Genomic DNA, 24,420 nt, shown 5'->3' with positions numbered 1-24,420 from the left:
TTGTGATCCAATGATTCTCAGTTCAAGTCGCGACGGTTGCTCTCAGTATTCTTTTTTTTTTAAATTTCAATGAATTTCATGTATGGAGTTTTAAACACAATATTAAATGTTTTTCCACGTAAATTTGCGTGAACTGCGACGCTCCATTTATGTGCATCTAATAACATGTAAAAATTTTCAAGTGTGTAGATTTGAACTGCAAATCGATGCGATGATTGAATGGAACCCAATTATTTAATACCCTTTTGAAATGTTACATCCACGCGGAGGAAACTTTATTAAAACCTTTACACTTTAGTTGCGCTTTTATTTTTTGTTTGTTTGTTTGTCTCTTGCGCTAGTGGACCGTTAATTAAGGTTTCTCGTTTCAAGATAATTGATGTTTACTGATGAGTTCAGTTTAGTTTTTAAGGCAAACAATGCTAAAATTATATCATTGAATATTTCAAGTAAACACATCAGTTACAGGAACAATCGGAAAAATTTCGTATGGCCGGGCTGATTCCACATTTATACAATCTAGCTTGTGAAGTACGTCTGAATTTTACTATTGTAGCGCCTTGGCCCGCACGTGTGAACTGTTTTAACATTTTCACTCATTGTGTCTTGATAGATGCTAGGAAAACATTTCCTTAGAAAGCGCAAAACAGATGGGAAAGTTTTTAACAAATATTGGATTCATTTGAAGCGATAGATAAATGAATAGTAGCTCAGAACACGCAATTTTGTTATGTGCATACGAACCTGTCGAAACTCTCTTTATTCTGTACTCTGGTTATACTCTTTCGACAAATTTCACAGCCGACTTAGGTAATAGAAAAACAGCAGAGTAAAGCGGCCCTTACACGTGACAATATTATTGTCAATCCAAAGTTTTGTCAATACCGTCAATCCAATTGACTTGGTAACTTGAGTTCGCATTTTTCGAAATAATCAAGCGTTTGAAGCTTCAAATACTGAAAATTGAAACATTGAGAGAAGAGTTCATTGCACATATTTGACAGTTTCCTCTCTGGAGAAAAAGTATTGTCGGATTGATGAGCAGTTTTTATTTTTTGACAATATTTTCATCAATCCAACGAAGTTTCCATTACACGATCAAAAGTATTGTCAATACTCCTTGTATTGACAATAATATTGTCTCGTGTAAGGGCTGCTTAATGAATTGCTTCAAAGTCATGTTGTGAATCAAGCATCGGTTGCTTTGATCATTAGACACATTTGTTTCTTAGATAAAATGAGTCTTGTGTAGGAAAACAGTACATGCGATGCGAATAAGCGAAACTTGATGCGAAAAGTTGACAGAATGATCTGAAAACCTCACCTAACAATAATATAATGATGGCTGAATGTAGGAATCAGCAACTAGACGACGTTGGAACTAAAACCACCCCCAATCCCATTAGCGAATGTAACCTTTCAACATTGTTGCAACGGCGCTCCAAGTGCAACGAGCGCGAACAATGATTTGACATAAAACTACTGTACTTCGTCCACTAGAACTAATAAACATAACAAGTACAAGCAGTAATTATCAGCAGCTGCCTGTTCGAATTTATCCTAGAATAGTGTATGGAGTAACCGTAAATAATATACAGAAAAGAAAAGTGAAAAAATACATAAAACAGCAAACAAATCAATCCAATATTTATTACATCGGGCGCCAACTCAGCGACTATGTTCCACCGACGACTCGTCGTCCTCCGGGTACTAAATTTATTGCACTATCGATCTGACTGGGGCTGGTCTGAGGGAGGGGGTGTGAGACGCTGTGGGAGAGTTCGTCTGTTCTCACGCGCTCCGTCGATCACCGGTTGATTAGAATGAAGTCTCTCCGCTCTGATGATTGCTTCTCCGATTTCGTTTCTATGGTAGTTTCACCCGGTAGAAGGAAGAGAATTTCACTGGGAGAATTGTTCTCTCGGCCGAATGGAGGCGCGCGGTCCCTACCGAAACTTCAACGAACGTGATAAGGGTGGTTGACATGATCGTGTTATCCACGTTCGCTCACTATCGATCTCCGTTTCTTTCTCTCTTCCGCTCGCTCTCTCTCTCTCTCTCTCTCTCTCTCTCTCTCTCTCTCTCTCTCTCTCTCTCTCTGATGCGATTGCTGTAGCCGCTCACAACCTAGCAGAGCTAGCAGAGAGGAACGAACGCGTGGTTGATTCTCACCGAGCGTTGATCAAGATGATGATCTTTGAAGTAGAAGTTGTAGCCCGGTTCCGACTTAATCGGATGTATTCTTTTTTTTTGTAGATGTGTTTTTTATCATTCGTTCTTTCTTCCTAGCTTAGTATGCGAGTGCGCGGTTGCTGCTGCTAGAAGCTTCATATATAAACCGAAGTGCTAGTGATGCTGTACCTCTATTTTCTCGGTTGATTCCTAGTGATGAGGATCACGATCCTCGTTGGTGCGTAGTGGCGGGTGCATTGTGTCGTTCTGTGCTTACCGTGCTAATGAGTTGAACGTCTCGCGGTTTTTTAGTGTTATGAGTGCGGAAAGCGGAACTTAAGATCCAAAGGATATAAAACGGCAAGCAAGGGTGCAACGAAAGACTTACGAAGATTTTGGTGGAAGAGTCGTTTACGATAGTTTAGTTTTTACCGGTGTACGGAATCAGTTGTAATTTGTGGCGCGTGTGGACTGTTTACCGCCTATTGTTTGTATTGAAAAAAGTTGGAAAACCCCTTTCTCAGATCGCGGAAAACAGATATCGATGCGAAAACTGCTGGCACATATTCGATTCATTTGAAGCGGTAAGTAATTGAATACCAACTGAGTATGTGCAATTTTAATCAATCTGATAAACTTTGATTCCACGAATTAGATATTGAAAATCCTTTGACTAAAAAACTTGTTATGATTCTAGCCTTTTTAAGATCAGATACCAGATTAGAGTTGGGAATACCAACATTACAATTGCACATACTGCATATTTATAAAGTTTTCCAAGACGAATGGTAGCAATATTTATGAAGTTTCTCTGTCAAGATCGAAGTAGGTAATGATTTTTTGGAGTATACTTCCAATTTGTACTAGACCAATTATTTGATTTGTCAATATTAGTATTAAATTTTATGTTCTAAAGTTATAATGTTTGTAGTTGGTATCTTTTTAATACTTCTATTGATAGCTTTTTAATACTATTAATGTAAAACAACCAAGATTTAGATACCCATTTGAATACTTTAGTGGGGGCCAATTAGACTGAAGGCATTCGTTGCGCTGCGTGAAGAAAAAAAAACATCAATCATCTTAAAAGTGGCTGATCGAGGGAGGCTATGAATTTGAATGTCCCCACCGGCCTAAATGTTTGCACTCCGTGTTGGTTTTTTGTTGTTCCTAGCGCTGCACTACACCACTGCTGCTGTAGCCCCGACTGACTACACTCACTCGAATTTGGGGGTCATTTGAAGTAGAGTGCCTATAACCAGAGTGACGACATCTCATCCGTAATGCTGGCAACAATTAAAAACATTTCATTAGCTTTACATTGATTTGCTCGTTTGGAACTGGTAGCTGTCATTCCAAACGAACAGCTGTCGCCACTCTGATTATAGTCACTCTAATTTGAAGTATCTCTCTCTCTCTCTTTCTTTCTCTGCTCTATGCCGTTGTAGCACCAATGTAGAAAACGAAAAAACGCAGTTTTGGAATGTTGCATCATTGAATAAAAAATTGCTGGTGATGGCTTTAGAGTATGTTCGGTCGCTCGAAATTTCAGGAGGGAAGATGCGACGAGCAAACCGAAACTGACGCCAGTGTATTCCCTGTCAGAGTTCGAATGCCAAATTTGATATAAGTTGCTGTTAAATTTGCTTCAATTTTTGAATTTAAATTCATGTACAGTATCGCTCTATCATTGTAAACCAGAAAACAAGCTTTATGTAAGTGGTTGTAAAAAGAACTGTAAACAACAATCCAGTAAAATAGAACTACCGTAAAAAATACTTTCATAATTGTATTATGATAAGGTTTGCTATTAGTTTCAATTTGACAAAACAATTATTTTTATTGTGCTTTCTAAAAAAACCTATTTTAATCCATCCAGTGGGGTAATGATACCTTTCTCATATTACTCATGCTATCAGTGTAGAATTTTTAGAAAATCTTTTCATTGAATAAAAACAGGGAACTTTGTTCATATGCAAACTAGCATAACCTACACTGATAAAAATCGACACGTTGGACGAAAGTTTTTTACACTTAATTTTGCCGCATTTGATTTGACACATTTTGTAAATCACTTCAAATTTTATTCAAATGAAATCACATTGGAACATTGACAGCAGAGTGATTTCAATTGTATGGCACTTAACATTCTATTGGCCTAACACTTACAATGTAATTGTCAGACAAGTGCATATAAACTAACTGAAATTTTAGCTGAGCTTACACTTAATTCTCATGTAGCATAGAATACTTTTTCATATTAAAAGCATGACAACTGGTTTATAAAATGTGTACAAATGGGATCGAATGGGTATTCAGGAACGATTGTGTTTTTTGGCGTAATGCGATGACGTTTTATTCCGCCAAAACACGTATTGTCCATCAGCATGATGTTTTTGAAGAAACGGGATCAAAATTTTCTTCAAACATTCGTTCTGGTACACATCTTGATTGATTGCCAGAGGGCTTGAACCATGGCTTAGAAATAGCTTTCTTGGAAATGGCAATGTACAGCATCACTTGCTGTTTAAACTTAGGTTTAAACTTATATTTTATGTTCGGAGGTGCAATAGAACTATCCGTTTAATAGTATCGATCGTTTCCGGGAATTTACGTCTTCGAAAGAGAGGAATAACTTTCGTCGTCCAAAACAAAAATTTTTCCGGAATAATTTTTGATCAACCAGGCATTGGAACTTTAGCGTTGAAATCTGCGCGTCAGTATATTCCGGGGCTCGTGTCTTCTTTCGGCACTTTATTCTGACTCTTTTCAATGGTTTGCAGATGTACTGGTGAGAACAGTTAAACTTTTTTGAGGCATCCCGTTGCCTCAGTGAATCCTTGTTGTTGAAGGCACGAGAAAGAGAACGAAGTCCTTTTGCGTCCATAATTTTGGCTGGTTTTCCACTTACTTTCTTGCGAGCAGTTGTTGGGGATCGTAGGATATGGCAAAGAGTCAAAGCCGCAACATTTTCGCTTTTAAAATGTTGTACCGTTTATTTTTTGCCGAGATTTTTGTGCAGTTCGTAAAACTGTACAACGCGCTCGCGAAATACTTCTTGTTTCGACGGCATTTTGAGCAAAACTGAGCAAGCATAAGCAAAACAGGAAATAGTAGCAGAAAGAGGAGAGACAACACATACATACTCTTCTTTCTCTTTGAGCTCGTTTGTTGTTAAGCATACAGGCCTCGAAAAAATTCCAAAATTTTAGTTGCCACCCGTTACTTTAGATTTATGCTTTAAATTTTGAAAGCACAAATGAAGCTTGATTTCTTGGTACACCTAGAGAAATACGAAACGTATTTACAGAAACACAAATTAAAAAAAAGTATTGATTTTTAGCAGTGTACAAATCGGAACACCGAAACTCAACAGCAGTCTACACACTTAAATTTTATTGCTGAATCCGGCGTAGAGAGGATTTTTATTTATTATTGTATGAAATAAATATCATATATGCTAAGGTTTGGGAAGGGGAGTTGTCGAGCGTAGAGCTTGCGTCAGTTGCACTGGCATTAATAAATTTAATTATCAACCAAAAAAACAACGTGCTTAAAGGAGCACTATGATCGAGAAGCGATTTGAACCGATAAGGCGTTTCCGGCGCAGTCGTGAGAGCTATTAATTTTCCATCAATTCTCGCATCCCATGTGCATCAATAAGCGCTAATTCAAATAGCAAAGGAAGCTTAAGTTGGGTCGAGACGCCAGGTAATCTGGTGCCGATGGCAATAGTAAAATTAATTAGCAAAGACCATGACGAAATGCGAAGGGACAAACATAAACAATTGCCCGAAAAGGAACATTAAATGAATATCGTTCAAATCAGCTCTCGGAAGGTTGCGGTAATAAAATAATTTAATACGTAATTCCCGAAAGGACTGCAATAAAAGAAGGAAAAGGTAGTCTGGCGACGGTCATGTTTGAGTCTGGTAGAAATATGAATTGATTACCCGTGCTGACAAAGACCAACAAGTTCTGAAAGCGTCGGTACGTGATAGGGAATAGAGAAGGATAGCGCGAAATGCAAGCGCAACATTGAATACCAAATTCTATGTAGTAGTGAGGTAGATAGGAATTTGTTTACCCGTGCTGACGAATGGTAACGTCAGCATCTAAGGAGAAAGGGAGATAGCAATAAATGTTGCACTGCATGTCGTGCAACATTTTCATTATTTTACCATAAGATTCATGTATATATAGTTTAAGGAAATTGAAAATAAAGGGGTTTTAGATGAGATTTTAGAAGTGCCAGTGTGTTGCAGTTTTTAGTTTTTTTTTGAAAGAAACCCCCAGAAGGACGTCGCCACCAGCCACCCAGAAGGACGTCGCCACCAGGAAGCCAGCACATCAAATCAAAGGAATTCTCGAACAAGAGAATTGGATAAGTATCCTTAATTAATTAAATAAACTTTGTTCTCCCTCCCTAGGTACAGTCCGCTGGAGAACCGTAGCCAGCATAAAAGCGTACTTCCGCTCTTATGCCCTACTTGTTTCTTCCCGGATATCCGAAAAATTCTAAATTCAAAATTTAATTCAATGCGTAAGCGAAATTAGAAGAAATTTGCGCTGAAGATAACGTCACTGACTAGAATTATTACTAGTCAGCCTGACATTTTGGTGGCTCCAGAGAGGAGCGTGTCGCAAAATTCCTTCTAATTCACTTACGATTAGTCAGCCTCGGGAATAGTTGTTTCAAACTATTTCAAGGGAAGAGTTTATTTAATAATTCAAGTATTGACAGGATATATTGTCAATAAATTTGAGATTAGAATCCTCCTCTTGTAATTACAAAAGATGGAATTTGTGTCTAATCCAAATGGACATTGTCGCCTTTGCACGAAGAAAGATCGCGCATTGGTCGAAATGTTGAGATGTGTTGATTGCGACAGGTGGTTCCATTCATCGTGTGTTGGACTCGATGAACGGCCACCAAGACCAGAAGCCTGGTATTGCGCAAAGTGTCAAAAGCGGAATGATGAATACGCCGCAATGACGAAAGACTTGGAAGTGACAAATATGGCACTCCAAGCAAAAATCGGCAGCAGCAGGGCAATTATTGAGCTGATGCGAATACACGAGAGGACCATGTTATCCCTCGTGACTTCCATTCAGAATACGGGCATGAAAGAAGACGCAATGTCAGTAAATTCAGGAAACTCGATTGAATGGAAAAGTTATTATGAAACCTTGCCTAAGATTATCGGTAATGCCAGAGGAATGGAGCAGCAACCAAAGCTGCACCGATATGATATGCTGCAGCCAAGTACGACTGGTGGAACAACTGGAATTACAATAACCACTGGCTCAGAGGAGAACACAAGCGATTCTGAAGAGTTAGAGTGTGATAGTAATGAAAATGATTTTGCCGGATTCGATGAGGACGCCGCTGGTAGCGAGAACGGAATGTTAAGTTCTCCAAGATCCTCAAGTACGATTTCCGATTTCACAAATTCTGAAAAAGTCCAAGAACTGGAAGCAAATCTTTGGTCGTCTACGGAAGCATTTGGGGAAAATGTGGTTGCCTCGGTGAGAAGTGCCACATTAGGATCTACCGACGAACAGAACAAAATGGAATCTGTTGTTGGTATGGCACCAGCACCTGGGAATGCATTTGACAATAGCGCTAAAGTTTTAGCTATGTCTACGACGGTGACTAAGCGAAAAGTCACCGCTCCTGTCAATGCTCTCGATGAACCCTTCAGTGTACCCTTTGAATATGAATGGAAAAGGGAATTGGTTTATCATGCAAATTTGGATGTCAATAGTAAACATACAAATAATTATATCGTCATGCCATTACACGGGGGGTTAACGTCGGATAATTTTACGTTTAAGAAAAATTCCGTGGGTGGATCATCAGATGAAAAAATGATACGAAGTGCCAAATCATATGGATTAACGCCTCGACGTTCTCTGAACTCCTTACCTATACCAGAACTACTACCAGGCAACAATTTGGGTAAACTGCTCAAAGAAACAAGTCCACCGCCATGTGTATCGTTGGTATGTGCATCCGTAAGTCCATCACGTACAACTCCTTCATTGCGCTCGAATTCGGAAACCCCTCTTGAATCAAGAGAAATAATGACTGGTTCCCAAGCTACCTTTGTGTGTCGAATGAGGAACCATGTAGCGAACCACCTCCGACTGTGGAAAAATGTTCGATTGAAGAATTCGCTCGTTAATGATTGGACTGAATTGGAAGATATTTTCAAAAAAAAAACGGCACAAAGTATTCAAACATCAAATTTATAGATGTCAGGGCATTCTCTGTTTGGAGAAAAGTATGCAGAGACTAATATTTTGAATGGAAAATATCAATTTTATTACTTCCAAACATAACTTCGATCCTGCTTGGACGATGAAAGAAAAAAAAAGTTAATGTTCAAAATTGCTGAAATAGAAGAATTTTAAAAGGAAATAAAAATCATGTTAAGGTAAGACATTCCTTATTTAGAAGAAAGAAGGATGATAAAGGACTATATGCCCAAAAAACTATTAGTTAAAACAAAAATTATATCCCTTTATTGACACCAAGATTAGAGTCATGATAGCTCTTCTCTCACGTGTAGGGACTGCTGTAAACGCGTTTCCATTTTAGTATAATGGATGAATTATTTTAGACCTTTCTATGTTCAAAAGATAGAAATGTCAAAAAAGGGTAGTTATTTTTACTTGTTAGTAACTCGAGGGATACACATCGAAATGGCAGAAAATTTGAGTACCGATGCCTTTTTCGTATGCTTTAGGAATTTTCAGTGTCGCAGAGGTAAAGTAACTCAGCTTTACAGCGACAACGGAACTAATTTTGTTGGAGCCGAAAGAGAGTTTAAACGCCTCCTACAAGAACTCGACACAAGAATGAGACAAGGAGAAGCCGCAGAGTTAGAAATTTCATGGGTGTTTAACCCTCCAGCGGCTCCACATTTTGGAGGCGTATGGGAGAGGTTAATAGGAGTAATAAAGAAGGCGCTCAATGTCATGATAGACGATATGTCTAAAAGGACACCTACAAGTGAAGTGCTGCGATCAGCCTTCATTCAAGCAGAGTGGTTCGTCAACTCGCGACCGCTAATACATAGAACATTGAAGGATGTGGATGATGAGATTTTAACCCCCTTCCATGCAATTTTAGGAAGACCGGGGAAATATGCACCACCCTTCGAAATGGATCCAAAACCTTACGATAAGAACTCGCAGGCAAGAATCCAACATGCCATGAAGATATTCTGGGATAAATGGAAGAAAGAATATCTTCCAACATTAATCGCCAGAGAAAAATGGACTGGCGACGTAAAACCGATCAAAATAGATGATTTAGTCCTAATGGTGGATAACGAAGAACCTCCAGGACGATGGTTAAAAGGACGTGTTTCGAAATTAATTGTTTCTGATGACGGTGTAGCTAGACAAGCTGATGTCATAACCAAAAAGGGAACATTTAGACGCGCAGTTGCAAAACTCGCGATCTTAGACGTCGAAAGAAAGGATCTAACTCCTGAACCGACGGCAAAAAGGAAATCAGGGCATGCTATAATGCATATACCTGACCCGAGTCCTGTGAATCTACATTTGAAAGTCACCGTATCGAGACCAAACGAAAATTAGATAAAACTTCTCAGCCAGAGAAGAAAAGGAAATGTACCAACAAAAAGGCAAAACCAGTCATTCGACTTTCTCCATATTCTGTACTTGCAGGTTTATTAACCACTGCGGCGGTGCTAAGTACGGCAAATGCGATATTGGTTACGCCGGTCGAACAGAATGGCGTATTTCTCGATCACATAGGGACAAGCCTTATGAAAAGAGGGATATGGCGTACAAATATCGAAACAATGGTATCACCAGATCAGGATCGAGCTCTGGTTGAAGACATACGGGGTAACATATCAGCAACAAGGAAACACATGATTAAAAATTTAAAAACTGATAATATGGAAAAAATTTTGGAAATTTTCAACAAATTGTGCTCGGATGCAATTTTCGAAATTGATTACGAGAGAACGGGATTCCGCCGTTCCAAAGGAATATTTGGATTTTTATGGAGTTTCCTCTTCGGTGAAAATGATGTCGAAACCGAATTAAAATCAATGAGGATGCACGACAATGAAAAGATACATCAACTATCTGAGTCACTTGTGCAATTAAATGGAAAGACGGCTGAGATGGGAAGCACGTTGAATGATCGATTCTACGAACTAATGAAGGAGACGAATAATTTGAAACAAAAATATGTCCTAGGTGACACGGAATACCTAGAAAGCCGATTAATCGAAATTATTATGCTGTCAAGGGAAACCATTGACGCTATACTTCACAAGTACAGAAGGATGAGATCATATCCACTTTCGACGGAAGAACTAACCGCGACTTTCGACAACATCTCGTCAATATTGCCAGCAGGACTAATAGTTCTTCGACAATCCTCGTTGGTAAAATATGAAGCACAGCAGATCAACGGGACTATCGTAATCGCAATGTACACTGTAGTTGTCAGCAAGACAGTGTACGAAATGTTTCAAATTATTCCTGTACCTCATACGGAGAATCACGCCATCATTGATATAGGAAAACCACGCATACTGATTGACCATAACGGGGAATATTTCTACCCAACTACGGAACCAGTACGAATGAACAAAACTCATTTTATAGTGGAACCTAGTCTGGTTCATAAGGAGCTTGACTGTGTATCAGGACTAGTGGCGCACAAAGTTTCGAAGAGCCGCTGCAATACTACACACTTAACGCCACCATACGTCGAGATGATTTCACTCACGGATGAGAACCAGGTACTCTACTACGCCAGCGACACGACGAGCATCGTAATCCACTGCCAGCATACAATAATATCGCCACCCTATAAAGTGGCCGTAGTTAGGTTAGATTTTGATTGTAAAATTCAAAGTAATAAAAGTGTTATATATGGATTTGTGAATAGGGAAGAAAGAAAAACAAACTTATTTTTTAAAGAAAGAATTCAAATAGATTTCAATTTAGAGCAGAATAAAACTGAATTACCGAAATTAAATAAGCCTGCCAATCCATTTAATAACAAAATTTTACAATATTAACAAATGATGATAAGAAACAAGATGTAGGTGAACCCATATTTGAATATGTATTAATGGGTGTAGGATTGTTAGGTATTATGTATGTGGTAGTATATATTTATCTACGAATTAAACAATGTAATACAACACGAGATTCAAGTAGGCCAGCGCAATATTTGTTTCCGCTTCCGCAAAATACAGCCGAGAGCTCATTATAATTTGTGACTATTTCTTGAAACAAAATTTAACAGAGAGGACGAACGCAATTTTTATCATTAATTCATGATCATTCATTCATGACAATCGCTCGATTATCAAATAGGGTAAACCTTCTAGAAGATTTACGGGGCCGGGAATGTCGAGCGTAGAGCTTGCGTCAGTTGCACTGGCATTAATAAATTTAATTATCAACCAAAAAAACAACGTGCTTAAAGGAGCACTATGATCGAGAAGCGATTTGAACCGATAAGGCGTTTCCGGCGCAGTCGTGAGAACTATTAATTTTCCATCAATTCTCGCATCCCATGTGCATCAATAAGCGCTAATTCAAATAGCAAAGGAAGCTTAAGTTGGGTCGAGACGCCAGGTAATCTGGTGCCGATGGCAATAGTAAAATTAATTAGCAAAGACCATGACGAAATGCGAAGGGACAAACATAAACAATTGCCCGAAAAGGAACATTAAATGAATATCGTTCAAATCAGCTCTCGGAAGGTTGCGGTAATAAAATAATTTAATACGTAATTCCCGAAAGGACTGCAATAAAAGAAGGAAAAGGTAGTCTGGCGACGGTCATGTTTGAGTCTGGTAGAAATATGAATTGATTACCCGTGCTGACAAAGACCAACAAGTTCTGAAAGCGTCGGTACGTGATAGGGAATAGAGAAGGATAGCGCGAAATGCAAGCGCAACATTGAATACCAAATTCTATGTAGTAGTGAGGTAGATAGGAATTTGTTTACCCGTGCTGACGAATGGTAACGTCAGCATCTAAGGAGAAAGGGAGATAGCAATAAATGTTGCACTGCATGTCGTGCAACATTTTCATTATTTTACCATAAGATTCATGTATATATAGTTTAAGGAAATTGAAAATAAAGGGGTTTTAGATGAGATTTTAGAAGTGCCAGTGTGTTGCAGTTTTTAGTTTTTTTTTGAAAGAAACCCCCAGAAGGACGTTGCCACCAGCCACCCAGAAGGACGTCGCCACCAGGAAGCCAGCACATCAAATCAAAGGAATTCTCGAACAAGAGAATTGGATAAGTATCCTTAATTAATTAAATAAACTTTGTTCTCCCTCCCTAGGTACAGTCCGCTGGAGAACCGTAGCCAGCATAAAAGCGTACTTCCGCTCTTATGCCCTACTTGTTTCTTCCCGGATATCCGAAAAATTCTAAATTCAAAATTTAATTCAAAGCGTAAGCGAAATTAGAAGAAATTTGCGCTGAAGATAACGTCACTGACTAGAATTATTACTAGTCAGCCTGACAGGAGTGTTTCATTAATGTTCGTCTTAATTCACAGTTCCACAACCCCTCTGTAAAACTGTAAATAAGCTGATATATATGTATAGTATGTATGAAAAGTAGATAGTTTTAGACTTTACTTATCATTTCACGGACCATAAAAATCTTTTTCCTTCATTCATATTTTCCAGCTTCACGAACAATGGTTACGTGGTGCTTTGCAAAATCAACAAGATACAAGTGTTCACGTAGATTGTTTGACGTTTGGTCCATTGACGTTAACCTTATGTGATGATTCTCTTCATTTTAGGGGATGTTCTCATGACAATCTTTTTAGTCGCATAAAATATTCCATTTCAGCTGTTTTTCAAAGAAAGCCGAATCTTATAAAAGTAAACAAGTCGAGTATCTCTCACCTATCAATAAATGCTTCAAAATCCTACAATTTTGCCTAAAAATTCGTATTCTCCTAAAATCTCAATCTTAGTAATACAGAGAACTATAAAGGGCGAAACTGTCATTCTATTTGTTTACGTAAGTTTCGCCCTTCGTGTTCCATGCCAACAAACAGGGCGATATTTCAATTGCTAGTAAGAAAGGGCGAAACTATTTATTTTCTTTATTTTAGATGGTTTCCGAACCTTTTTACAACTGGAAATAGTAAATGAGACGATAAAATTACCCGCAGATTTATTTTAGTCGCGAAAACCAACCAATTTGACGAAAAATGTGCAAGGGCGTAATTTTATAATTCACACAGGAAGCTTAAAAGTAACCAAATCGAATAAGGGCGAAACTCTTTTTATGTTGATTAATTCAATGGATAAAGAAGGAAAGTGGTGAAATTTGCATGACTTTTGAAGACAAACCAACAGTTCATCGACTGATCAAAAATTGATCTGAGAATATACGATAATTTCTAAATAGGATTTGAAACCACAGTCGAAACGTTCATCGACGTTATTCTCCATTTGCTGTCAATGTTAGATTCGCCATTCTTTGAAAACAACTGATTTTACATTTCAAGCTATTTTATTAAGGCTAATGAGAAAAATAAAATCGTATCGGCTTCCAATTTTCCAATTCGTGTATGATAAATAAAATGTTGATATTATTTCCGTTATGATACTTGTAACCAATCTACTAGTAGAGGGCTAAGCTCAGTTAAAAGTCTGTATTCCTGCGTGTCGGAAGATGATCAGGGGACTTCGGAAGAGCAGATTATTTGTTTTTTCTCATGCACCTGTATTCATATTGCATTAGTTGCGACGCTCTTTTCTTTTTTTAGTCTAACAGAATCTATATTGTTTAATTTGCAGCAATTACCGCATGATGATAGCTTGAAATAGCGTGCTTTGATTGCAATCGCTGAACGGGAGATCGAGAAAACTAGTAAGCCGTACGCACACCGTCGATAAGGCAAAACTATGACAACCACTCCGGTTTTTCCGTTGGATGCCGGGCAAAAACGTAAGTATTCCTCGGAGTATAACAAGATTTTTTCGTTTAGATTTTCATTCCACTGTATCGTACTTAACACCTCAATACGATGGGGTCACTTTTTCTGCTAAGTCTACGGAACGACAGCTTTCAATTTAATATGTACTAAAAATGTACGTTTTTATTAGTGTTCATGTGTTTGAGTCCATTAAAAAGCTATGCTGGTTAAATGTGAGGGGCATAGCGTCATAAATCAAATGCTAAGCTGCCTAAAAATGATTGTCATTCTTCAGGGTGTCGTACGTCACTATGACGTCCCACTGGGGATCGCGATGGTGACTGGGTAGGTGGTAATATTTTTCTGTTGTAACTGGGTAGGTGGCGATTTGTTCTATGTAAATTTACATATGAATTGATCGTACATATGAATTGATCGTACACATTTTTATCAGTGTATGACGTCCAGCCGGAGATATCAATCAGTGCAAGGAAGGGATTTTCTTTAATTGAGGAAGTACACGCAGAGAAAAAATTTTTTTTAAATAACCAGATTTGGGTTTCATCTAATCTGGACAACCTAAATTCTGAACTAAATTTCAGCTTTAGAATTTTGTTCTGTTTTAGAATTCAGCTACAGAATTCAGAGCCTGCATGCGGGAACTGACTTCTGGTACTGGATTTCAGAGCTAAATTCAGTTCTAGAATTAAATTGCTACAGAATTTTGAGCCTTGAACTCAGGTCCTTTCGAATTCTATAAATCGTTTTTTTTAGAACTGTTAATATATTCCCAAAAAACTATACGAAATTTTCGTAATACCTTATGATCAAAAAAGAACCGGAAATTTCATTTTAAAATTCCCGCGCTTGTCCAATCGGTAAACTTTTATTCTCTCAACGTTGGCAACACTTGTATACACATTCTGTCAAATTTTGACGCATATCGTACGATTAGTTTTTGTTTGGCGTCTATACAAAGAAGTTGAAACATTTTCGTGTGGCGATTTTTATAATGGATGAAAATTTAGAACAACGTGCGTGCATCAAATTTTGTGTTGCAAATGGATTTAAGTATTCCGAAACGATGAAAATGTTAGAAAAGGCCTTTGGTGAATCGTGTCTAGGAAAAACACAGGCATACGAGTGGTATAAACGCTTCAAAGGTGGTCGTACAAGCTTGGATCATGATGAGATCCCTGGCCGCCCAACAACATCTGTTACTGAAGAAAACATTGAATCGGCGAAGCAAATCGTGTTGCAAAATCGTTCTGTACCGATTAGAGAGATTGTTGTGTTGTTGGGCATCTCTTATGGATCAGCCGAACACATTTTAACTGATGTTTTGGGTTTGAAACGCGTCGCTTCTCGGCTGGTGCCAAAAAAGCTGAATTTCAGATAATGCGCTGTGTGAGCCGGCGCATTACCTGAAATTCAACTTTTTTGGCGTTGGTTGTGTCGCAGTTTTTGGCCAAAAACTCAACCAATATCATCAACCAAGCACCGTACTCTCCAGATATGGCCCCGTGTGACTTTATTCTCTTCCCCAGACTCAAATTGCCATTGCGGGAAACGCGTTTTTAAACCATAGAGACCATAAAAGAGAATTCGCTGCGTGAACTAAAGGCCGGCCTATAAAACTTGTACGGAAAATTGGATCAAGCTTTGGCATGCATGTATTGCCGCAGGAGGAGAGTACTTTGAAGGCGATAATAAAGAAATTTATTAAAAATTGAAATTTTACGTTTTTTAACAAAATTCCGGTTCTTTTTTGATCATAAGGTATGTAAATCTATCATTCCGATTGGTTCTGGTTCAGAGCTCAGTTCCCGTATCAAGAATTCAGTTCAGTATCGAAACATTTGCGGGACGTTCGAAGAGCCAGTTTCCCTTCATAGAAGATTGATTGCTTCATCCTGCTGCTGATCGTTTGTATTGGAGCAACATACAACGAAAAGTCAGCTCTTCTAATGGCTTCGAATGTTATCTAAACAACTATAAATCAGTGACAAAAAAACACACCAGTTTAGTGCAAATCTAGAATAATTTGATTAGCTTTGTGTGCCAAACGAGTGCGAATAAAGCCATCATTTGAATGCTTTGCGTTCGAGAGAAATGCGTCGAACAGTGTTTAATATCGTAGAGAATTCCACAATTTAGTCCTACTGAATGCCAGGTATTAATTCCGTACAGCGTTCTGACAGTTTCTTTCACTGAAATATGCAAATCCGATTCGTATCGTATTCACGTCCTCCAGTTATGTCTGTTATATTACTCTTTCGTCTTTTTGTAAAGAAAATTTGTTATGTAATGCTATGCAATTTTCCAAAATAATATTAATTATCAATACATACACTTGAATTGTTGAAAACTCTCTAGTAAATGAAAGAAGCAGATAAAGTTTTACTTATAAAACGCACAAAATTCTTATCCACAGGAGAAAAATGCTCTAGTTTATTTGCTCGGTTTATAAGAAGTAGAACTAATACGGTTCATTTAAACAGTAAACTTAGCCAGTAACACAAATAAGATCATATATAAATTGAACCAAAGTCAATTAAAGGTGTCAAAAACAACCGTTTTCTGTCATAATTAATAACTTGTTGATGGATTGATATAATTTAACACCCAATCGATTCCGAAACATTTAACTTAGGCTGTGAACCATTCCGCGGTTAATTTTATCTATTGGTTAAAATCTGACACTCGAGCGGTTAATTTTATGTTGTCAAAAATAACCCTGCTCGAGAGCATGGTTATTTTTGACAGATCGATGATTATTTTCCGACACTGAAAAAAGTCTTGCAATGAAAATTCTAATAATAATTCTGCAGTTGAAATTATTTCCAGTGGAAAATAAACCCAAATAACTTTCCGTCCGTTAAGTTTTGAAATAGGCCGTTCACGCATGGTTCAAAAGAACTAGTTCTGACATTATCCACCCGTTAGTTTGGCTATTTAAAGTCAGAACGAATGATTCTAACTTCCTAAAATTAGCTTTAGAATCCTAAATAGTGTTTCACAATTATTTGCCTATTTTTCCAAATTTAGATCTGCTGATGAGGGTCATTATGATCGGTCGTATTTCTTACACACACCCTGTATTTTTTTCTCTTGAAATGAAAGTATAACAAGTCTGAATCAACACAAATATTGCCGATAACATCAGCTAAACTTTGGTGGAAATGTAATAAATAGTTAGTTTATTTCAACAATAAAATCAGTCTGAACAAATATTCAAAAAAAGAACATTGTTGATGTTGAAGGAGAAATTAGTTCTAAACAACTATATTCTAGCTAGAAATCATCATAAATCAAATTTACAATTCTACTAACAGTTTGGTTTTTTTAACATGCTACATTTCTCTGCGTGTATTAGGTGAAAAAAAAGTATTTCGGAGACACTGAGATAAAAAGCCGATCTGTTTTCCAATGCTTTTCAATTAATCAATATTTAGAGGTATTTAAAGAAAATAAATTTTTAGTCCGGGATAACTCTGGAAAGACGAATATTTTTCTGTAAAATTAAAAATGACAACAACAATTTTTTAATCCGTGGCAGATAGTCAGAATGGCCACATGAAACATGTTAAGTTTTTTTGCATTCGAATATTTATTAAACCTGGTTCGGAGAAACGCTGAATCATTCATATTCTGATTGATTACTCAATCGGAACATTAAACAATATCTTGTTTGTTTTGTTAAATTTGCGAAAAACAAATATCCCTCATCGTACATCTGACCCTGTTTGCCACTTTCAGCTGAACTGTTGATTGCGGTAATTAAAGGGATCCACCGGTAAGGCGCAAGGCTTAGCAAAGGGAATTGTGGCAGCAGGAAATCGAATTAATTTTATGGCAGTTGACCCTTTTGTCAATCTTATTAGCGGTGTGTTTTCTATCTTCCCGGTGATGTTCTTAGTTGCACTCACGGCTTTGTTTTCGTTGCCCTGCGGGTACGAAATACTGGAAAACGATTAAAAGAAGGATTTTCTGTTGTAAGGAAGGCCCAGGAAATCGAAAAGAATTATACCCGCACGTGTGAACTGTTGCCTCCGTTGGGCCCCGGGCGGTGTCTCTTCAAGGATGTTCACTAGTTGTACTGTATTTAGCGATAGCGGCCAGAAGCAATAAAAGGGATGGGTATCACGTGCATTCATTACGGTATCTGGGTATGTACGACTTGCGACTGCTTGCCCCCGGGGAGGGTCACATTTAATTATCAGTGCTGATTGTTAAATCGTGCCGGAGATGATTGTGCTCGCACACCCTGTTTCTTAACATTTTGATGGCAATCGGATCCCACGCCCGGTTCCACGTCGCAATGTCACGAATAACGAAAAGTTATGTACAGTTGGGAGTCGTAACGACGCCATGTTCTTGATGCCTCATTTTTCGTAGTACCCGAACAGTATATCCAAAAAGACAACATATAAAATTTGATCAATAATGTCTATTGTCTGAGAGTTGTTTTGAAAGTGTAAATAATCGACAAATTTTGCCAATTTGTCATCCGCATTGACGAAACTACCCATGCAGCATCAATCATAGTAACCCTTGAGGTAGCAGACAAGATTTGACAGCTCCATCAGTCGAACTCTAACCGTGATGAAAAAAAAACAGTGTAACAGCTCCATTCCGAAGTGTGCGCCTTTAAAGAACCCTCCCAGCTGCGTCCCATCGAGAATTTTTTGGCAAGCCTGAAGCGTAAGATCTACTGCAAAAAATATATCGCGAAAACTGAGAAGGAATTTATAAAAATTTCTGGTAGAAATAGCCAATCGTCGGGGGGGGGGGGGGGGATTACCCCCCTGCCAGCCGCGTACAAGCGGGTAGTGAAGCCGTTGCCAGTAAATCTAACTCTTTGCGTTCAGCTTACAGAAAAGTAGCATTTGACACTTCTGTTAAAAAAATTTCCGCCTAGAATTTCCTAGATTAATTACCAAAGCAAACGCTTGGAAGCTTTTCAATTAATGTATTCCACTAGCTTACCTGAAAATTCCATTCCGGGAATCGTAAAATATCAGTTAGAGTGAGAGCACTATTGCATGGTTCGGCGGAATAGCATTCGTCAAAAAGAGCCTTCCGGTGAAATGTACACAGATAAAAATATTTTGTGAATTTACATATATTTTTATGCATATATTTGGAGCAGGCAATTAAACATAAAGCTACATTACAATTCTGTAGGTTTCAATGAAATTTAATCGCAAAACTAATCGTTAACTGAAAGATACAGTTATATTCATTGAAAATTCAATGCAATCCAATTTAGTTTTGCATCGATGAAGGTTTTCAATCAAAATTTCGATTCAACCCGTATCTATTCCATGCTACTATTGATTTACATGTCGTGTAAATTTCATTATTTCTTTCTGTGTACCTTTCAGGGGAACGGTACACGTTTGAAGTGAACCTATCGGCGAAATGCCCATTTCGAGGAATCGGTTTTTGAAGAAACGGCTTTTGGTGAAATGACCTTGACCCATTTCCATCATTTACACACCTACTGTTTTTTTTTCTCTGAATCTCGGCCAAATACTGGGAGTACGGTAAATTAGCTGTTTGTCGCTATTTCGGTAAATTGATATTGCTGATTTACTGTTTTCGGTAAAACGACCTATTACTGGTAGACACGGTCAGGGATGCCAGGTCATTTTTTCAAAAATCTGTCAAGCCAAAAACCTGTCTGTGAAAATCTGTGCTCGTTTTACGTACCATAATAGCAGATCAAAAACAATTTGGTGAGCAAAAAAAGGTCTCACTACCAACATGCTCTGTACCTTTTCCTCAACCGCTCTGTACTTTTTGGTGCTAAACTTTGCTCGATTTCAAAATTCTGTGAAAATCTGTGATTTGTTCCAGAATCTGTGAAAATCTGTGATCATTTCCAGAAAACTGTGAAAATCTGTGTCATTTTTAAAATCTGTGCAGAAAATTGAAAATCTGTGAACCTGGCATCCCTGGACACGGTAATTTAATAAACCGAATGTCAGTACACTGAGTTTTTTTACGTGGGGGAGGTGCAGAACTCCGCACAACTCCGGAAATCCGCGTAACTTAGGAAATCCTTAATTAATTCTAAGCACTTCAAATTTACCCTGGAATACATGCAGATACAGGTGAAAATGACATAACAAAGCATTTCATCCATACTCGCATGACACAAGGTCAAACCAAACCTATTAGAGCTTCAAATCGATTTATAGCGCTTTGTGTCTTGTTATCAGGTAGCAACCTTCTTCTGACATGATACACGTGGTACTGAAAAGATAGGCTATAACTTCGCTTATATTTATAGATTCGCGTGCCTCCCTACATTTTCGCTTTTGCATCGATTGACCAATCAGAGCGTTGCTTTTCAGCTGATAGATCGCTTACTTCTTCAAAACCATCGTCTCCGTAAGGGAAGTCCAGTAAGCCAGCATATCGTCTTCGATTTTAGCTGACACTCTGTCTGGAGTATTACTTGTATTCGGTTTTTGAAAAAGAAGTTTATGTTTCGCAAGCGCAAACAACATTTAACATAAAACATAAAACATTTAACATAAAACAACCGCATTAAAAAGACCTCTGTGTGTAACATTTTGAACTGCCAAGAAATCGGGAATGATAAACCGAGTATTTTTTACCGAAATTTCAGTAAATTATCACTTCATGGTTCGTTTTCGGCATCTTTTTTTTTCGCCAAGATCAAAATGAAGTTTCAAGTGTGTACCAAAGCTGGTAGTTAAACATGGAAACGAAGCAGTTGTTATGAGTGGAGAAAATTACCAAAGAAGGAAATGTGGCTTTTTAGCCATTATGAAACATTATCGTCGATACATTAATCATTTTGAAACATTTTATTTCAAGGCTTGCTAAGCTTAGCAGTTGTCAGTCAGACGCACTTGACAAATTGTACAGTTTGATTGATGAAACATAGGATAAGTAGAGACACTTATTTAATTGACAAACTCCTCCCGCGCAATAAATCTGAATACTACCATCGGCCGAGTGGCACGTTTGTAACTGTTCGTTCGTTTCCGCAAAACGTGCCGTATTCCGGAACAGATCATGTCCACGCCTACCTGTCAGCGCGGTTACACCATGTATGACTTACTGACGATGGCACACGCCGTAGATCCTGCTTTCTGTGGCGTGTATGCTTTCAGATCGGCGATCATCTGGCGTCAAGAATGGAAAAAGCGCAATAAAAACACGCATCAACGACCGCCGCGGCCGGTTTGTTGTTGTGTGCTGTCCACTTGTGACAGTCGACAGCAAATGCAAGGCCACAGCTATCAAAAACACTTAGCAAGCGGTGACTCGCTTGATTTGGTCGGTGCGTTGCGTAAAACACGCCGGATTTGGGTAGAGTGGTTCCAGTTCTAGTGCGAGAGCAAACAAAAAAATAAATAAACCCCTTACGTGCACTGTCTCACGTCAGTGTAGGTAATAATGAGCGCAAACAACATTTAACAATCCCCGACCCAGCAGCCGCAGCAACGTGAGAAACCAGCATAGGAAGCGACTTCAACTGGCGGGCGGGTCAATGGGCGACGAACTTTTTTTTTCACTCTGAATGATAAAAAACAGGGCGTCGAGCGAAAGCTATACGCAATCCGCGTGCAGTCAGCTGTTCGTGTGTAATCCAAAGGCAGGAAGCTAATGGTTCGATAGATTCTAATTACAATACAGGCGTATTCAGCCGGCCCGGGTTTTTCTGAGTGAGCAGCACCCGAGATGAGAAATGATGGGTCAAATACAGATTATCTTTAAACTCATTAAACTCATCAGTCTCGAAGTGGGTAGTACTTTTCCTACTATTTCCTGATTCTTTTGTCTAATGCGATTGCACTCAGTTATAGTGACTGCAGTTTTATTATCGTTGATTTTAGTACGCGGTGGATTCATTTGCAGTCCAATCATTCCGTGCTTCGTTATGACTGACTGACTGCTCGAGGGGAAAACTTATGAAAAGGGAAAGAGTGAAAGTGACAGCGATAGGCAATAACAATCGGACGTCACCGCGGCGAAGGTCGTGAGGACCACTGCGCACGCAAACCCTATTGCTATTGTGTGTGCGCGCGCGCGGCTCCGATTCTCCGTACCGTACTTTACCTGGACTGCTGCCAGCTGTCACCTTTATTGACCACCGGTAAACAAACAGCATGGGGACTTTTTACCCGTGCCCGACAGGAATCCCGAGGTTGCGTAAACAGCGCTGTCTTGTTTTTATTACTATTATTATTATGAACAAACAAATCGATTCGCCGACAAGATTGGAATGGAACCGAAGAAAGCATTCTGAATGATGACGAATACTCGATGACCCGACAATAAAACAGAACTCGGAAATCGGTTTTTGTTTGGTTGTCAAGTGGGATGTTTAGACAGCGTTCATACGTTTATGCTAATGGGCAAGCACGTGAACATTTTTCTCGGTTTTGATTGGTTTTGAAGTTTGCACGTGAGAAAAATTGAGTAAACAGACGAATTACGGCATTGCCAATCGATCTAAACTGTCAAATTTCGTTTTGGTTCACAACAAGATTCTAATGCGTGTGAATGAATCGAGAGTGCGAAAAGCGTCGTGAAAAATATCTAATATTGACGGCTTACAAATTGAATATCATTCCGTCTACAAACAAAGTCGGCTTTGATCTTTGGCGACAGTAAAAGTCTCACCTAGGTAACCAACGGATCCCGTATGTTCCTCCAACTCTGTTGTTTTCCGTCGGTTTGGTTCCAGCTGTCATGTAATTTCACTCGTGGCATCTGATGAGCATTGACGTAATAATTAAAGGTGTTAATTAGTTATCGATTCGAGTGTAAACTTCGAACTGGCGAAAACATTTTCTTTTAGTTTCGAAGTAGGTATAACGCATTGAAGTGTTTTTTTAGGTTCATGATAGACGCAGAACTATGTTTCACGGTCTATTTTAAACTATTCACGATGATCTCAAACTGGATCCGAGTTCCGGTTTCAGAGTTACGTGTATATAAGCGTACCTAGTAGTGAAAAGCCCAATCGAGTCATAACACGAAACGGATTTGCATCAATTTATTCTGAACACTTCTGCTTTCTGAGTTTGCTGTTGACGATTCATCATTCCATGTACAACTTCTAGTAATTCCAGAAATCGTTAGTCAGCGACAGCCCCACACGGAACGGAAAGAAATGTTGTTACTTGAAATGCTTCTTCGAATCTTACAGGCTTTGTTGGGAAAAGTCATTAAAATTGTATCCGATAAAAATGGAAAAAAATATTCCCCGGGTTCCTGGTTCGATTACCCTAAACCCGATCTTCTCTGAACACATATTTTAAACCCGAACTCGAGCCGTACCCCAAAACCATCTACCGTACCCGACTCAAACCCAATGGATGTTTTTTTCTAAACCCGAGCCTAACCGGTCGAGCTAATGAAAATATCTGTTCGTATTCATCTGTTGGAGAGAAAAATCCTTTCTAATAAACGTTTTTGCGTCGATATGTCACAATGGATGAGACATGGATTCATCACTTCACTCCGGAAGCACAAAAAGATCGTCATCTGAGTGGACAGCAACCTGGTGAACCAAAGGGGTCCAAAGCGCCCGAAAGCACAACAATAGGCTGAAAAGGTTATAGGCTCGGTATTTTGGGATGTGCGTGGTGTAATATTTATCGACTATTTTGAGAAAGGAAATACCATTAACAGTGGATATTATATAGCGTTATTGAAGCGTTTGAAGGCTAAAATTCGCAAAGAAACGACCGCATATGTCAAAGAAAAAAAATTGTTTCATCAAGACAACGCCCCGTGTCACAAGTCAATCAAAACGATGGCAAAACCCAGCGACTACTGGCTGTTCGCAGACCTGGAAAAAATCCTCACCGGTAGAAAATTTCGCACGAATGAAGATATTATCGCTGAAGCTGAGACTTGTTTTGAGGCAAAATATATGTCGTTCTACAAAAGCTCACAAACTAAGATTCAAATAAAAGGTCTTATGATCCTATAGCCTGCTATTGAATTTCATTTGGATCCGATATCCGGTCTTGGAGTTTCATTGTAATATGTGAAAATTAGAGAAACAGTGGACACTCATAAGTAATAAGTGGAAAACCAGCAATTTCGTTGGTATTTTTTCACGAACGATGGTCAAATCCCATAAAACTGTCTGATGAATTCTTACGGTTTGCAGAGCTTGTTAACTTGTGGGCATAAAAACTTGGTTCGGCACTACTGGTCCCCCCTTTTCCTGTCCCAGAAGCACCGAAGGTGGTGAAGAAAACACTCTAAAAATAGAACTCACTTGGATTTC

The 24,420-nt window shown here is 38.6% G+C and overlaps 1 protein-coding gene across 1 annotated transcript in view; it reads left to right on the top strand.

Moving 5' to 3' along the window:
• Nucleotides 1-2,379: 2,379 nt before the first annotated feature.
• LOC131434604 (scavenger receptor class B member 1-like) overlaps nt 2,380-24,420 on the top strand; it is a 36,383-nt gene continuing 14,342 nt past the window's right edge. The window contains exons 1-2 of the mRNA XM_058601474.1: nt 2,380-2,756; nt 14,014-14,164. Of these exons, the coding sequence (XP_058457457.1) occupies nt 14,122-14,164 (43 nt within the window). The 5' untranslated portion in view covers nt 2,380-2,756; nt 14,014-14,121. The remainder of the gene's footprint in view (nt 2,757-14,013; nt 14,165-24,420) is intronic.

Source organism: Malaya genurostris, chromosome 1 (genome assembly GCF_030247185.1).
Source record: "Malaya genurostris strain Urasoe2022 chromosome 1, Malgen_1.1, whole genome shotgun sequence".
Taxonomy (NCBI): Eukaryota; Metazoa; Arthropoda; class Insecta; order Diptera; family Culicidae; genus Malaya; species Malaya genurostris.
The sequence above is the reverse complement of the archived record's forward strand: the minus strand, read 5'-3'. Positions and strand labels throughout refer to the sequence as shown.